At 43.8% G+C, this 17,541-nt stretch overlaps 1 protein-coding gene across 6 annotated transcripts in view; it reads left to right on the top strand.

The window, feature by feature from the left end:
- Positions 1-17,541, top strand: part of SPMIP6 (sperm microtubule inner protein 6) — a 22,785-nt gene that overhangs the window by 2,944 nt on the left and 2,300 nt on the right. For 4 of the 6 annotated variants that reach the window (XM_006143121.1, XM_027769849.1, XM_027769848.1 and 1 more), the window contains 4 exons: positions 12,946-13,090; positions 16,015-16,130; positions 17,168-17,243; positions 17,447-17,541. The exon at positions 17,447-17,541 is cut by the window's right edge. In XM_006143121.1, coding sequence (XP_006143183.1) covers positions 12,946-13,090; positions 16,015-16,130; positions 17,168-17,243; positions 17,447-17,541 — 432 coding nt within the window. The remainder of the gene's footprint in view (positions 1-12,945; positions 13,091-16,014; positions 16,131-17,167; positions 17,244-17,446) is intronic. The other 2 variants (XM_006143122.1, XM_006143124.1) reach the window with 2 other exon arrangements.

Below are 17,541 nucleotides of genomic sequence, written 5' to 3'. Positions count from 1 at the left end.
TTTAAGCCACCGGGTCCGGGACGCGAACCGCAGTCGACTACGTGGGAGTCCAGCAACATAGCCATTACACTAACTGCTGGTCCCCCTACAGCATATTTTAATGACTATACAGCATTCTAGTTTATGAATGTACCATAATATATTTATGGGATCTTATATAGTTAAAAATTTAGGTTATTTATAAAATTTTGCTAGTATAATCATTCTCGTACATACACCTTTGCATTCATGTCCAACTATTTCCTTACTATAAACTCCTAAACATGAAATTGTTGAAAGAATATACACATTTTTGGGGGCCAGGAGGTGGTGTGGTGGTTAAGAGTGCTAGACTCCCACAGAGCCAACTGCGGTTCAAGTCCTGGACTCTGTGGCTTGCTTTCTCACTTTCTCTCACTCTATCCCTCTCTGGTCAAATTAAAATAAATAAATAAAATTAAATGAAATCATTCTTAGAAAAAAAAAGAAAAGGATATACACATTTTTATACCTCAAATTGCTGCAATAAGGGTTACTGTAATTTATCTCCCACAAGCAAAATATGAGAGTTCCTACCTGCTTTTCCAGACTCAATAGGGAGGTTTTTTTTTTTGAGAGACAAATTTTTGTTATAGGCCACATGCACCAGAGAGACATAAAAAGAGAGAAAGCCAGAAAATGAGAAATCACCCCTCAGGGGGGATGGCAATCCCTTCTTCTCCATTCTCCAGTTTTGGACACGCATGCACACACATCCAATGTGAGGTTGTTTTTGTTTGTTTGGTTTTTGTTCTTTAAGAATTATTTATTTATTTAATTCTATTTGTTATTGTTATTTTTTAATTTGACCAGAGAGAGACAGAAAGGGAAAGCAAGAAAGCAAGTCATCAGGTCCAGGACTCTAACCATTGTCAGCCATGTGGGAATCCAGCGCCTTTAACCACCATGTCACCTGCCTGCCCCCTGGCATGAGTTTTAAGCCACTGGGCCCGGGACTCAAATTACGGTTGACTGGGTGGTAGTCCAGCGATGTAACTATTATGTAATCTGCTGATCCCAATAGGAAGGAAGTTTAAGAAATAGATCAGGGCTAGCCTGTGGCCTAGTGGTTAAGATGGCTAGATTCCACATGGCCAAATGCAATTTGAATCCCAGACCTGGTGGCATGTATATAAATTCCCCCATACAAATAGGATGGAGAAATGAAGAAGAAGGAATTGTGATATGACTATGCCGACTGGGGGTGCTCTCTCTCTCTCTCTCTCCTTTTGTATGTCTGTCTCCGGCAAGTGCACACAATTAAAAAGAAAAAAAAAAAGATAGATTAACAGATCTTGATCACCATCTGGATATGAAGAGGGAAAAGTTTAAGATAACTCCCAGGTGTTTTACTCTGGCAACTGGAGAATTGGCAAATGGGATTTGGAATAGCAGATTTGAGATCTGGAATTCATTTGAGGACAAAAATGAAAATGTCACTTGAGGACATCCCGGATAAGATATACTTATCAGAAGCAACAAAAAGAGGTCTGGGCTGCAGACAGATTATATAAGTGGTAGGTTAAGTCACAGAAGTAGATGAGTTTACCAAAGAAGAGTGAGAAAATGGCAGAACATTGTACAATATCAATATTTAAGGCATAGGTAAAGGAAAAAGAGCCATAAAAGAAAACAGAATTATGGCCAGAGTGATAGGAGAAACAGAGAAACCAATAAAGACAACAGCATTAATCAAAGGTCAATGCCAAAAGTTGTTGACACAGAAAGGGATCTCTTGGATGTAGTAACTCTTAGTAATCTGGCCATATAGCTTTAATGAATGGAGAGGAGTGAAAATCAAACAGCAATGGGATTAAGAATTAAAAAAAAAAAAAAAGACTTCTGCTTCTGGCAGTATTGTGGTCTCGAAACTCTGAAGGGCCCTTCTGCTTCCAAACAGCTAAGACTTGCATAAAAATTAAGTTTTATTTTATTTTGGACTCTCATGAGGTGGATAAGTATACTCTACTTAAGAAGACAGGATTGCCCTAAGGACAGATGTCAATATCAGCACTACAAGCAGGAGTTTAAGCCTTAAGCTAGCTGAAAGATGGAGAAACTAAATCTATAAATTCTAAACTGAACCAGAAAGTTCAAAATTTCTGGCTCTCTACCCCCTCAGCATACATGTGTGCATGTGCGTGCGCGCGCGCACACACACACACACACACACACACACACACAAGACAAAGGCATATCTACCATGGTGGAAAACTTCCTCAATATAGGTTTCCAAGTATCCCTCAGAGTAAGGCCAAACATGATCTGACAATAAGAGGTATAAGAAAATAAACCAATATATTACGGAATCAGCAGAAATGACAGATGTAAAGCCCCAAGGACTTCAGATGTCAGAATTAACAGTTAAAGAACAAAAAGTAGTCATGCAGTGCCAGCAGGTGGTGTGGTGGTTAGGGCTCAGGACTCCCACATGGCCAACTGCAGATTGAGTCGCTTGAAACTCACGCCAGTTACATGTGCATGCATGCCCAGAATCCCAGGGGTAGAATGAAGGAGAAGGGATTGTGGCATGACCATCCCCTCAGGAGGTAATTTCTCACTTTTTCTCTCTCTGTCCCTCTCTGTCTCTCCAGTGAGCACACACACCCTATGGTGAAAACTTTAAAACACACACACAATAATTATGCATTTTAAATAGAAAGGTTTATTTTTTTTTCTTCCATGAGTGAGAGAGGCAGAGATATAACACCTTCTAACATGGTACTGATGCCACAATCTACCCCCAACTTCAGTCAACTCCAAATCATGAACATACATGTATATACACCTCCCTGGTATACTCAGAGAGGTCTCTGGACACAAATCTGCAACTTTCTCGTGTGGGTCAGCCTCACCAGAGTGTTGTGTTTTAACAGTGAGCCACCATCTGGCCCTCTGAACATTTTTTGTAATGTCAAATCATCTAAATAAGCAAGCAGGGCCAGTAGGTGGCATAGTGGTTAAGATGCTGGACTTCCGCATGGCTGACTGTGGGATAAGTCCCAGACCTGGTGGCTTGAAACTCACACAGGGAGCATGTGCGTACATGCCCAAAATCCTGAAAGGAGAGTGGAGGGGGAGGGATTATGGCAAGGGGTGGGATTCTCGCGAGGCCCTCCCTCGGGGGGGGGGGGTGATTTCTCATTTTATCTCTTTCTCCAGTGAGCACATGTACCCTATAGCAAAATTCTCTCTCTAAAAATAATAATAATAAGCAAGAGATTATTTTAAAATGAGCACACAGGGCTGGCCCAGTAGCACTGAGGTTAATTACTGTGATAATGGAATTACTTCCTACCTAGCCAACCACAGTTTGAATTTTGGTCCTGGAGGCTTGAAAAAACACACTGGGGGCATGTGAATGCATGCCCAAAGTCCCAACAGAATGGAGAAATGGAGCGAAAAGGATTGTAGTGCAATCATGTACCATTTGGGAGGAGAGTGCTTGGTCTCTTTCTCCTTTCTCTCTCTCTGATGAGTACATACACCCTGTATGTGTGTGTGGAGGGGGAACGGGGGGGGGGGGCGGATGATGAGCTGACAAATGTAAAAAGAAAAAAAAAGTGAATAGAAAATTTAAAAATAGAGACCAGCAATTGGCATAATGGCTATGTCACTGGACTCCCATGTAGTCGTCCACAGTTTGAGTCCTGGACCTAGTGACTTAAACTCATGCTGGGCGTGTGTACGTGCATGCCCAAAATCCCAAGAGGAGAATGGAGGAGAAGGGATTGCAGCATGGCCATCCCCCCTGGGGGGTGATTTCTTGCTTTTTGTCTCTCTTTGTCTCTCTTTCTGATGAGCACATGCACCCTATAGAAAAAACCTCCTCCCCCCAAGAAAAAGAAAAAGAAAGAAAAGAAAATTTAGAAATTAAAAAAAGTGTTAAAACCAAAAATTCAGTGGGTAGGTTAGAGAGCAGATTAGACATAGCTTAAGAGTTTCAATGAAATGCAAGAGACTGAAAGAAAATTTCCAGAATGCAGTACAGAGAGAGCAATGGAAAATTGAAAAAAAAAAAAAAAACATGAAGCAATAGGAAAGACAGAATGAGAAGATCCTATACATATTTAATTGGAGTGCTAGAAAGAGCCCAAGGAAAATAGGCATAATTCAAAGAGGCAAAGGCTCAAAATGGTCCAGAACTAATGAAGAAAATGAATCCACAAATACAGAGTGCAGGGGGGGGGTAGAAAAAACCTACAGTAAGGTACCTCACAGTAAAACTACAGAACATCAGCTTAAAGAATTATTTGTTTTCTTTTCTTTTCTTTCTTTTTATTTTATTGATTGATTGATTGATTTTTGAGAAGTGTTTTGACTATAGGGCACATACATGTGCTCACCAGAGAGACAGAAGATGAGAAATTACCCCCAAGAGTAGATGACCACACAGTAATCCCTTCTTCATTCTCCTCCTGGGATCTTGGGCATGCACCCACACACACCCAGCATGAGTGTGAAGCCACCAGGTCAGAACTTGAACCACAGTCGGCCATGTGGGAGTCCAGTGATGTAAACATTACACCACCTGCTAGCCCCAAGGAATGATCTTTTAAAAATGGGTGGCATGGAGGTTAAGGAGCTAGATCCCACATGGCCAACTTTGCAGTTCAAGATCTGGAGAAACACCCTGCCAGGTCTGTGTGCATTCATGCCTAGAATCCCAAGAGGAGAAAAGGGGAAGGAAGGGACTGTGCATGGCCTCTGGTAAGCACATGAGCCCTATAGCACAAAAGCAAGTAGAGAGAGCTGGCTTCATAGCACAGTGGTTCATGAGAAGTTGGGTCCCACTTGGCTGGCTATGGTTCAAATTCAAGCTCCTGCAGTTTGAAAAACTCTGGGGTGGAGTAAAAAGAACTGCACCATGACCATGTCCCACTTTTTTGCGGGGGGGCGGCAGAAGGAGGTTTTCTCTCTCTCGTTCGCTCGCTCTCTCTCTCTTTCTCTCTCTCTCTGGCAAGTACGTGCACTTCCTGGCAATAGGGTAAGAAAAAGCCAGCCAAGAGAAAATATTTTCAAAGCATCAGCCAATTTTTTAAAAAATTGCTATGGGGTGCATGTGCCTCTGGGGGTAAAGGAAGTACCCTCTGGGGGAATGGCCACACTGCGACCCCTTCTCCATTCTCCTTTAGAGTTTGGACCCACACACCCATGCTCCTACTGTATTTCTCAAGCCATTGGGTCCAGGACTCAAATAATGCAGTCGGCCATGTGGGATCCCACCATCTTAACCACAATGCTACCTTTTAAGAATAAAGGAAAGATGGGAACCAGCAGTTAGCATAATGGCTATGTCGCTGGACTCCCACATAGTCGACCACGGTTCACGTCCCGGACCCGGTGGCTTAAAACTCATGCCGGGCGCGTGTGCGTGCGTGCCCAAGATCCCGAGAGGAGAATGGAGGAGAAGGGATTGCGGTGTGACCATCCCCCCTGGGGGGTGATTTCTCGCTTTCTGTCTCTGTCTCTCTCTGTCTGTCTGGCAAGCGCACATGCCCTATAGCAAAAAAAAGCCTCTAAAAAAAATAAATAAATAAATAAAGGAAAGATAAAGGCATTTATTGGCAAACAGAAACTAAAATGTTTACTACTTTGGTTCTACAATTAAAGAACTTCTAAAAGATATCCTTTGGGAAGAAGGAAAATGACTGAGGCAGGAAAATCTGAGATGCAAAAAGGAATGGTAAGAAACTAATAAAAGTTGGGACCAAGAAATCATCCCCAAGGGGGGATGGCCACATTACAATTCCTTCTCCTCCGTTCTCCTCTTTGGATCTTGGACACATACACTCATGTGCCCAGTATGAATTTTAAGTCACTGGGTCTGGGACTTGAACCATGGTTGACTACATGGGAGTCTAGCGACATAACCATTACAGCATCTGCTGGTCCCACAAAAGACATTTTAAAAATTGACTAACCACTGGGACCAGCAGTTAGCGTAATGGCTATGTCACTGGACTCCCAAATAGTCGACCGCGGTTCGAGTCCTGGACCCGGTGGCTTAAACTCACGCCAGGCGCATGTGCATGCGTGCCCAAGATCCCGAGAGAAAAAGGGAGGACAAGGGATTGCAGCGTGGCCATCCCCCCTGGGAGGTGATTTCTCGCTTTCTGTCTCTCTGTTTCTGTCTGTCTGTCTGGTGAGCACACATGCCCTATAGCAAAAACCTCTCCAAAAAAAGAAAAAAAAAATTGACTAACCACTAGGTCATAAAATAAACCTTAAAGAAAATTCAAACATTGACATCACCCAAAACAGTTGTAACCTGTATGCAGTAAAATTACAGATCAACAACAAAAAATAAGCAAAATCTTTGTACATTTTAAAACAAAATACAACAAAAACACCATTCTAAATAATGGGTCAATATCAGCATGACTAACTCAATCTGTACAGCATAAGACTCTTAAATTATAGGTCAAATAATAAATCTAAACAGAATTGGAAAAATACTCAGAGCTTAAAAGACTTCATATCAGAACTTGAGGGGTGCAATAAAACTTATAGAATAAAGCTGATAGGTCTAAATGGTTATTTAATAAAAGAAAAAAGGTGAAACAATCATGAGCTGAGCATCAACCTTAACAAGTTGGGGGAGGGGGAAATCAGAATAAATGGAACAAAGTAAAAGAATGGAGATAATAAAAATAAGACTGGACTAGAGGGGCGGCATGGTGGTCAAGGTATTGAACTCCCACATGGTCAAATCCTGGACCCAGCAGCTTGAAAATCATGCCAGACACGTGTGTATGCCTGTCCAAAATCCCGGAAGGAGAAGAAGAGAAGGGATTGCCATGTGACCAATCCCTACGAGAGGGTGATTTCTCACTTTCCCTCTCTATCTATCTCTGTATCTCTCTGACAAGCATATGCAAAAAACTAAAAATAAATAAATAAATAAGAACAAAAATCAACAAATTTTTGTAAAGCAAAGATTCAAGGAGATCAACAGTCAAAAGTTGATTCTTTGGTAAGGAATCAAAGATAAGAACTCTCATAAAATAGATAAGCTTCTAGAGAGATTAAGCCAGAAAGGGGCTGGCAGGTGTTTGGGTGGTTAAGGGTGCTAGATTTCTACATGGCCGACCCTGGTTCAAGTCCTGGACCTGGCAGCTTACTTTCTCACTTTCATTCTCTCTCTCTCTCTGTCTCTCTCTGGTCAAAATAAAATTAATAAATTCAATAAAATAATTCTTAAAAAAAATAAAACAAGAATGAAAGACAAAACAAACAAAAGAAGGGTCTAACAATGGAGCTAGAAGAAAAAAGAGTGAGAGAATGTTTTGAGCAACCATATGCTAATAAAATGGAAAACAAATGGCCAAGTACTACAAAAATAAAACTTGCCAAACCAGTTCAAGAAGAATTAGAAAAACCTGAACGATCCTATTACAATTAAAGAAATTAAATCAGTAATTTTAAAACTTCCCATAAAGAAAACAAAGAAGCATAGGTTAAACAGTTATGTTCCCCCAAATGTTCAAGAAATAGTGTATTGGGACCAGCAGTTAGCATAATGGCTATGTTGCTGGACTCCCACGTAGTCAACTGCAGTTCGCGTCCCAGACCCGGTGGCTTAAACTCACGCCGGGCGCGTGTATGTGCATGCCCAAGATCCCGAGAGGAGAACGGAGGAGAAGGGATTGCGTTGTGGCCATCCCCCCTGGAGGGTGATTTCTCGCTTTCTGTCTCTCTGTCTGTCTCTCTCTGTCTGTCTGGTGAGCGCACGCACCCTATAGCGAAAACCTCTGAAAAAAAAAAAAAAGAAAGAAAGAATTAGTGTATTTAAATCTTATACCAACTCTTCCAGAGAACAGGAGAAAAGAGATGCCTCCCTACTCATTCTGTAATGTCAGTAAACTTTGATGCAAAACTAACCAAGAACAGTGTAAGAGAAAAAAATTATAAAGGCTAATTTACTCATAAATACATAAACAAAAATTCTAAATAAAATATCAACAGACTGTATCCCAGTGTATAAAAATTATTTGTGATGATTAAGTTGTATTTATTCCATAAATTCAAGGATGGTTTAACATTAGAAAAACAAATGTCATTCATCACATTAACAGATTTAAGGAGAAAAGTCACAGTATTATTTCAAAATATGCAAAAATATTGGGACCAGCAGAAGGCATAGTGGTTACATTGCTGGACTCCCACATGGCTGGCTGTGGTTCAAGTCCCAGACCCAGTGACTTGAAAATCACACCAGGCACGTGTGCCCAAGATCCCAGGAGGAGAATGGAAGAGAAGGAATTTGCAATGTGGCCATCCTCCTGGGGGATGATTTCTTGTGATTCCTGAAAGCAACATTTCACAGCTGAAGTTCAGGATCCATGTGAGGATGGGCCTGGATTTGTGCCTTTCCTAAACAGAATTAGGAGAGGCGCAATTAGTACAATAAAGAAGGGACTTGAGAGCCCAGAGAATACTTTACCTTAAAAAAATAAAATTTAAATTAAAAAATTAAAAAACACAGTGAGACAGAGAAAAATGGAGAAAAGGAGACAAGAAGCACTACCCACTACTAATGAGTGTGGAGGGGGGAAGTCTCAGCAGAAAAATCTTCATTTTAAGTCCCTGAAAGCAATATTTCACAGCTGAAGTTCAGGATCCACCCTTATAAATTATTTTATAAGCCATATAAAAGAATTTTAATTCTTTGGATTAAAATTGAACACAGGGGCCAGCAGGTGGTGTGGTGGTTAGGGCTCTGGGCTCCATCCCTGCCTCAAGTCCCCGACCTGGTGGCTTGATTTTTTTCTCTCTCTCTGGTGAGCATGTGTGCCATTTTTAAAACACTAAACACATATTTTGTTTACCTCCTGAAACCCCTCTAAAGTATGGTATATTGATTTTTTAAAAATAATTATTTATTTCATTTTATTTATTATTATTATTTAATTTGCTATAGGGCACACATGCTCCAGAGGGAGACAGAAACACAAAGGGAGAAAGAAAGAGAGGGAAAGTGAGAAAGCAAGTCTCCAGGTCCAAGACTTGAACCATGGTCAGACATGTGGGAGTCTAGTGTCCCAACCACCACCTGCTGGCCCTGAACACTTTTTTTTTTTAAACTGGGAGGGCACATGTGGTTTCAGAGAGAGAAAGAGGAAAAGCACCCCCCAATGGGGCTCAGTCATGTTATAATCTTTGTACCTTCATTTCTCTGTTCCATCAGGATTTTGAGCACAAACACATATGCCTGCCATGCTTTCAAGCTGGTGGGCTGAGATTTGAACTATAGTTGGCTATGTGGGAGCCTGTTCTCTATGTACAGGGCTCAACTACTGTCACCTACAGTAAATGCATATTTAAGACATAAACTCATAAGGATGAGGAAAAGGAGAAACAATGGCAACAAAATTTTGGAAGCTGGAAAGTATGAAGTTTTGGGGAAAGTCATGACTTTCCCAAAGACACCATGTAATAGGTAAGTAATAACTGACTTGGCATATCTGAGGAAGCTGAATCCAAAGCTAATAATGGGAAACCCAAAACATAATTCAATGTAAAACTACAAAATTAGGCCAGTCCTGTACCCTAGTGGTTAAGGGAGCTGGATCCCACATGGCTGATTGCAGTTCAAATCCTGATCCTCAATATACAAGGGATGTGCATGCCCAAAATCCTGACAGGATGGAGAAAGAGGAAAAAGGATTGTGGTATGACCATTCCCCACTGAAGAGTTGCTCTCTTGCTCTCTCTCTCTCTCCTTTCTTTCTTTCCCTCTCTTTCTGTCTGTTTCTCTCTGGAGAGTGCACATGCCTTCTGACAATTGAAAAACAAACAGAAAACTGTGGAATTTTCAAACGGCTTAGGAACTGATAGTCCTAAACTTCTTTGGAACTACAGGCGGGACAGGACCAAGGGTAAAATAAGGATTATTTGAAAGCCATTTTGGAAGCAGTTAAGCCTGCTAATCCAATTCTTCTACTCCATGTCATAGGGTGACAACCTACCACCTTCTCTGCAAAAGTCAGAAAGCTTATTTTTTGATGAGATCTCAGGACTGGGGATACCAGTTGAAGACAGAGTATGACATTGAAAGCAGAGCAATCTCCACATACTGAATGCTAAAACTCCCAGGAGCTCTCTTTTGCACCATGTTCTTAGAACACTGGCAGCTAGGTCGTCACCCATAGGCCAAAGATGGAAGGAACTTCTCCTGAAGAATATGATCAGCCCAAGAGGAAAGACCTATAGGTATCAACTCTAAAATTTGCATGGGCCAGCAGATAGCATGAAGGTTAGGATAGCTGGATCCCACATGGCTGACTGCGTAGTTCAAGTCACACATCCGGGAGCTCAAAAATCACACCAGGCTCATGTGTGCGTGCCCAACGTCTCAAGAGGAGAATGGAGAAGGAATTACAATATGGCCATCCCCCCGGAGGGTGATTTCTCACCCCTCCCACCCCACCCCCGCTTTCTCCCTGGCAAGCACAGGCACTCTATACCAAACAAAAAAAATAAAATAAAATTTGCAAAAAAAATTTCAACCAGATCATCTTACAGTGATGCTCATGCTGAAAAGCCTACCCACAGTTCAAAATCTGTAATAGACTTTCTTAGTCTCCTATTTATGAACATGAGCAAAGATTGCGGATATCTGAGGAAAGCCTCCTACAGAAATATTAATGTTACCTAAGTTCGTATAAATGACTCTTTTTGTGAGGGTCTATGTCTGAGTATGTGAAATGTATGTCTGAGTGTGAATGGATGAGTGTACATCTATGTATGTGCTTATAAGTGTATCTGAGTGCATAGGCATATTTTTAAGTACAGGAAAGTGCTGAGTCATGGGACCCCTGCACCCACATGGGAGTATGAGTGTGCAAGATCTGCACTCAGAGTAATATCAGATGGGCACGGATAATCCCTGAGCTGAGGAGTTCTCAGGGTGCTTGGAGCACTGAGAGCAGTGAGGTCTCAGCCTTAGAAGAGAAGGGTTTTTTTTTTTTTATGATAGAATATGCTTGAGAGAGATAGACAGAGACAGAGACAGAGAGAGAGAGAGGAGAAACCTCAACAGGGTTTCATCATGCTGTGATCACTTTCCCCCAGCATCCTGGGTGTGTGCCAAGTATGTTTCCAAGCTGACTTGGGGATCTGAACCCATGGTTGGTTCATATCTATATGATTTCCAACCTTGCAGGGCATTTGAGTTACCTCAGTGCCACAGCAGCTGAGCTTGCTCTTAAGATCCTAAGGGAAAGTGGTGGTGGCATCACCATCCCAGCATATCACTGCCTGTTATGAAGAATCCCTTTTTGGTGTCTGACATTGCTCGAGACTATGCACCTCTGAGACCCAGCTGCCTTTCTAGGTGGGCTGCCAGCAGACACCTGTGGGCCCTCAACCAACTAGATATTTTGCCCTCAGTTTTGGATAAGGGGATCCCAAAGGAAGGCCTTGATCTGAGCTTCTACAGACTTAGTCAAATGAGGAGTGAAAGGATAAGATGAGGTGAATAAACCCCAAGAAGCAGAGGACCCCAGAGCCTGGACCAAGAATGGGAAAAAGGTCAAAGTAGGATGAGGACCAGATCAAAGTGAGGGTTAGGGTCAAGAGTAATGTTTCAGTGTTAGTGTTAAAACCCCAAAGAATCAGTAATGTGGCAATCAGAGAATTAAATTTTAAAGCCCCTCCGGCACTATCTTTCAGCCCCTTCGAGGTGCCCAATTCTCAGAGAACCCTCCCTGTTGAAGATCCCTACATAAGGCAGTCAGCTCTCAATGAGCCAGCCTTTCCTAGGCTCCAGATTGTGACAGGGGTTTGCTCTGTCTTGGAGGAGACCCAGGCCCTGCACTCAGGCCACACACAGTTGAAGAAAGAGAATAGAGACTGCTCCAACCCTCAAGAACTCCCAGTGAGGGAAAGACAAAAATGAGAAAAGTCAGGGGACCAACAGATGGGACTCCCATGTGGCCTACTGTGGTTCAAATCCTTGACCCGATGACTTGAAACTCACACCGAGCATGAGTGCAAGCATACCCAAGATCCCAAGAGAATGGAGGAGAAGGGATTGTGGTGTGGTCATCCCACCTGGGGAGTGATTTCTTATTTTCTGACTCTGTCTCTCTGTCTCTCTCTCTCTTCAGTGAGCACTTGTGCCCTATGGCAAAAATCTCTCTATTAAAAAAGAGAGAGAGATAGGGGGAGACCAGCAGGTGGTGTGGTGGTTAAGGTGCTGGACACTCTCACATGGCTGACCACGGTTCAAGTCCTGGACCTGGTGGCTTGCTTTCTCACCTTCTCTCTCTCTCTCTCTCCCTCCCTCTCTCTCTGTCTCCCTCTGGTCAAATTAAAAAAATAAATGAATGAGTAAATAAAATAAAATAATCATTTTAAAAAAAGAGAGAGAGAGAGAAAGTCAGAAAACTATTCTGATTGAGAGCAAGAACCAGGCTTTAAGTCTCAGTCTTGGATAGAAAGAAAAGAGGAAAGGGTGATTCAAAGAAGAGAGCTGTGCAGAGAGGTCGATTGGCAAGGCTGGGGTTTGGAGACCCACCTGGGCTGGTCTTCTTTCTTTCTTTCTTTCTTTTTTTTTTTTTTTTTGAGAGGTTTTCGCTATAGGGCACATGCGCTCACCAGACAGAGAGAGAGAGAGATACATAGAGACAGAAAGCGAGAAATCACCCCCCAGGGGGGATGGTCACGCCGCAATCCCTTCTCCTCCATTCTCCTCTCGGGATCTTGGGCACGCACACACACGCACTCGGCATGAGTTCCAAGCCACCGGGTCCAGGACGCAAACCGCGGTCGACCGTGTAGGAGTCCAGTGACATAGCCATTACGCTAACTGCTGGTTCCCATGGGCTGGTCTTCTTAAGAGGGGCTGGATCTAGGTCCAGCAAGACCCCCAGGGATAGGGTCTCTATGCACGTAGCCACTCCTCCCTATCCTCTTGCCCAGGGTCTGACTCAGACTGCGGAGCGCCGTATGGATTATGAAGCCCTGCGGAAAATGGCCAAATGCGCTGCGCAGAACTACACCTATAAAAGTTCCATAGCAGGTCACCCCTACTTGCCTGAGAAGTACTGGCTCTCACAAGAGGAAGGTAAGGCCTCACCTCTCACCCAACTCTGACCTCAGTAGGAACTCCAACGGTGGACCCCCAAGCCTGAACTTAACTTCCATCTTGATCCTACCAACTTCCAACCTTATCTCTACCCATGACCTGGGCTTTTTCCCTAACCACTCCCACTCCAACCACCCTGACCCTAGAGGAGACTGCATAGGCCTTTGGGAGCTCCCTAACTGTGAAAAAAAAAAAAAAGAAGAAGAAGAAGAAGAACTGGAAAAGCCCTGGGTCTCATACTTAGAGAGATGAAGCTATCCCAAACAAATCTTTCCCACTGTATTCCAGGAGGGCCATTTCCTCCCATCTTCTTAACAACCCTGTTTCATCTGTACTCTTAATCTCTCCTGTAGTCCTCTACCCTCCACCCCCACATCCCAGACCTCTTTCTCCACCCCCACATCCCAGACCTCGTTCCCTCAGCCTAGCACCTTTTCTCGTAACTTCCTGGCTGACATTAGTCCTTGCTCTTCCCTTTTACATCCAAGATTCTCAGAAACGTAACCTATTCTCAGTGTCTACTTCCCCACCCCTTTTTATACCTTATGAAAAATTACCTCTCATTTGGTTAGATGTTTATGATCTGTCTCCCTGTACATCGAAAAGACCAAGCAGACTTGATGGTACCCTCTCTACCTATAGTACACCAGACTTCATAAGGATTTGTTGAATTTACTGAAAAATCCCAATTAAAGCTGGGTATCTGCATCTCCTACACTCAAATGCTAAAATTGCTCTTGTGGGTTCTAATGACTGAATCCATGGGATTCTTCATTATTTTTTTTTTTGAGAGGTTTTTGCTATAGGGCGCGTGTGCTTGCCAGAAAGACAGAGATAGGGAGACAGAAAGTGAGAAATTACCCCCTGGGGGAATGGCCACGCCACAATCCCTTCTCCTCCATTCTCCTCTCGGGATCTAGGGCACGCACGCACACGCACTCGGCTTGAGTTTAAGTCACCAGGTCCAGGACTCGAACCACAGTTGACTATGTGGGAGTCCAGCAACATAGTCATTACGCCAACTGCTGGTCCTGGGACTCTTCATTCTTTACCCTATGAACTTTATGCTTTTTCATTCTTCTGAACACTCTGCTTTTTTTTTTTGAAGAATTGTTTATTTAATTGTATTATTCATTCATTTATTTAAATTTGACCAGAGAGAGACACAGAGAGAGAGAGGGAAAATGATAAAGCAAGCACCAGGTCTGGGACTAGAACTGTGGTTGGTCATGTGAGAGTGTCCAGCGCCTTAACCACCATATTACTGCTGGCCCCATGGCCACTCTACTTCTTGAAACTACTTTCTCAACTTCTCTGATGCCTCATTTTCTTGGGTCTCTTATGTACTCACTGTGGAAACATGGGTTCCTCAGGGTGCTATCCTGAGCCCTCTTCTCTCCTAGTTCCTCCCCTAAGGCCACATTATCTAACCCAAGGATTTAACTACTGACAGATCGAAGTCTTTCTTTCCAGCCTTGACCTCTTACCAAAATTCCACTCTCCTTTATCTGATTATGGTTATCTTTACCTGGATGGCCTCAAACACCTCAAACTCAGAATGTCCAACCTACCAACCCAGAACTCCAAATCCCAACACATCCCCACTTCTTTCACACCTGTTCATGCTGTAGGACTTCTTTTATTCTTTTATCTATTTATTTATTTACTTGAGAGATTTTTGCTATAGGGTGTGTGCATTCACCAGAGAGACAGAAAGTGAGAAATCACCTCCCAATAGGGAAGGCCACATCACAATCCCTTCTCCATTCTCCTCTCGGGATTTTGGGGACACATGCACACAAGCCTGGTGTGAGTTTGAAGCCATGGGGTCCAGGACTTGAACTATGATCAACTACGTGGGAGTCCAGCGAAGTAACCATTACACCATCTGCTAGTCCTGGACTTCTTTTACTCTGTTTCTCAACATGTGTTCTTTCAGATTGATAGGGGAGTGGGTCATGGAGGGCCTTATAGGATGGGCTTAAGTAACTGGAAGCTGGTGGGGCATTGGGGGACTTTGGAGGTTTTTAAATAGGGAAGTGTCTTGGTCAAATATTTATTTATGAAAAAATATCACTGCTTCTATGTCAAGGTTAGATTATAAGATTTTAAAAATGAGACAAGTAGATTAGTAGACTAATCATAATAGTTTATGTGCCAGATATTGCTCTAAATGTTTTAGAGATACTAATTCCTTTAAACTTTACAACAGCCCTCTGAGGTATATAGTACTATTTACCCCTGTTTAAAAGATAAGGAAACTGAGACAGTAAAATGAACTAACATGATCAAGGTTCACAAAGCTAATAATTGGCAACTGAAATTTGAACCCAGACAGATCTCCCCAGGGTCTGTCTGCAGATTCCATTCTATTAACCACAACATTGTATCACCTGCTAGTTAAGGCACTGCAGAGAAATGGGAGTGAAATTATGGAAAACTAGAGGAGGGGACATATTTTTCTAGGAGACAGAATAGGCAAACCTTGGAGCCTGGATATGGAAGATGAAAGAAGGAGAAGAGTTGGGAGGAAGTCCCATTTCCAGGTTGGCTGATTCAAAGAGGGTAGTGCCAGGATGAAATCTGATCAGTATATCAGATCTAGACCCTACTCAGAAGCTTGCCCTAGGTGTTCATGATCTGTCTCCCTGTACATTTGATAAGAGCAAGCACACTTGGCTTACAGTTGTATTTTCTCTATCAACTTTGGTGGAACATGGGATGTATCTCAGAGTCTAAGACAAGTGTGGGGCCAGGCTGAGCTTAGGGATTAGCCTGAAGGAAGGAGGTCAGTGAGGGTCAACTATGCACTGGAGATCAGAGAAAAAATATCTAGAGAGGGCATCCAGATCCTGGGATGGAGTATGGATCGACAATCTGACTTCTCCACTTCTTTGATCAAGCAGACAAATGTAGCCCAAGCTACCTAGACAGTGACCGGTACACGACATGGAAGACAGGACCTTACAACAGCACCTGCTGGAACAAGTATTCCACTTGCCTTCCCCGGCTGCCTAAGGTATCATCTACTCACCCCAGATTCAGAACACACCCACCTCCCACCTCCCACCTCCCAAAGCAGTGGTTGATAGTTCACGCTAGTTTCTCTCCCTTCCCACCAACAGTGCTCCAGGGCTTTTCCTCATTTGTGACTCTGAAGGGAGAGGCATGGACTAGATGCTGCAGTCCTCCAGTCTCTTGTTTTTGTTTTTTGTTTTGTTTTGTTTTGTTTTTGCCAGAAGGTGGGCGCCACCATGCCCAAAAACTAGAGTCCCAGGAGTGGGACTGTGCTGGATCCCTAGATCCCAATTCCCAGGGGAATGGGTCCCCTGACTTTCCGTCTCTGCTGAGCTCTGTGGAGACATGGCTTGAGTTCCTTCCTTGACATGTTTCCTTTATGCATCTTGCCAACTGTCCCTTCCCCATATGGTCTGGCCCCTGTGACACTGGAACTGGCTAAGGAGTCAGTGAACAGTGGAGTCTCCCTTCTCTACCTTCTCATTTGTGATGTGAATAAGGACAAGAGGAGGGAGGGCAAGACTAATAATAGCAGTGCAGATATGGAAGTGTCTCCAAGAAGATAGGAGGGAGTCCAGAGGCAACCCCAGGCCTGGGGAATATGAGAGCACCCAAGGCCAGGGCAGGGGTTCTCAACTGTAGGCTGATGACTGACCATGGGTTAGTTAATCCAACTCCTTTGAATTAGAATTTCCTCAAGAATCAGGATTGTTCACAAGTCCTCTGTGGCAGTCAATATTAAAACCCCTCTATTAGAGAGACACTCAAACACAGCTAGACAGTTAGACAAAGAGGAGTAAATAAACACTGGGCTAGGGTCGTCAGCGGCCCAGAGCCAAACCCTGTCCACCTACAGCCCTTCCTACCCACCTGCACGTTGCCCGGCGACGAGTCCAAACAGAGCTCTGGAGAGCAGGAGCTGCGGAGAGGCGCGAGAGAAGGCGCGGCCTGGAAACACGTCTGGGCATTCTGGTTGGACCTCAAAAGGGAGCAACTCCTGTGGGTTAGAGCTTAAGGTAGTACTTCTGTCACTTCCAGGAGGCTGGGATGGAGACAGTAGTTCGAGGAATGCCCTTGGAGTGTCCCCCTAAGCCGGAACGCCTCAACGCCTACGGTAAAGGGTGGTGGGAGCGGTGGAGAGGAACGGGTAGAAAGAGGGTAGGGGGAGGTCAGGAGGAGAACAGGACAGGGTCTGGAGGACCAGGCAGAGACCGAGGGTCCTGTGTAACTGTCTCTGTTTCTCCTTTTGTCTCTACCTCTCTCCCCGTCTCTAACCCTGTCTCTGCCTACCCCTGGGCTCGGCACCCGCGGGCTCAGAGCGCGAGGTGGTGGGGAATATGCTGAACTCGCTATCCAGGAACCAGCCGCTGCCGCAGATTACGGCCCCCCGTGGTGTGGGGGGCCAGCCCCCG

This window comes from Tupaia chinensis, unplaced genomic scaffold (assembly GCF_000334495.1).
Source record: "Tupaia chinensis unplaced genomic scaffold, TupChi_1.0 Scaffold000093_1, whole genome shotgun sequence".
NCBI lineage: Eukaryota > Metazoa > Chordata > Mammalia > Scandentia > Tupaiidae > Tupaia > Tupaia belangeri.
The sequence above is the reverse complement of the archived record's forward strand: the minus strand, read 5'-3'. Positions and strand labels throughout refer to the sequence as shown.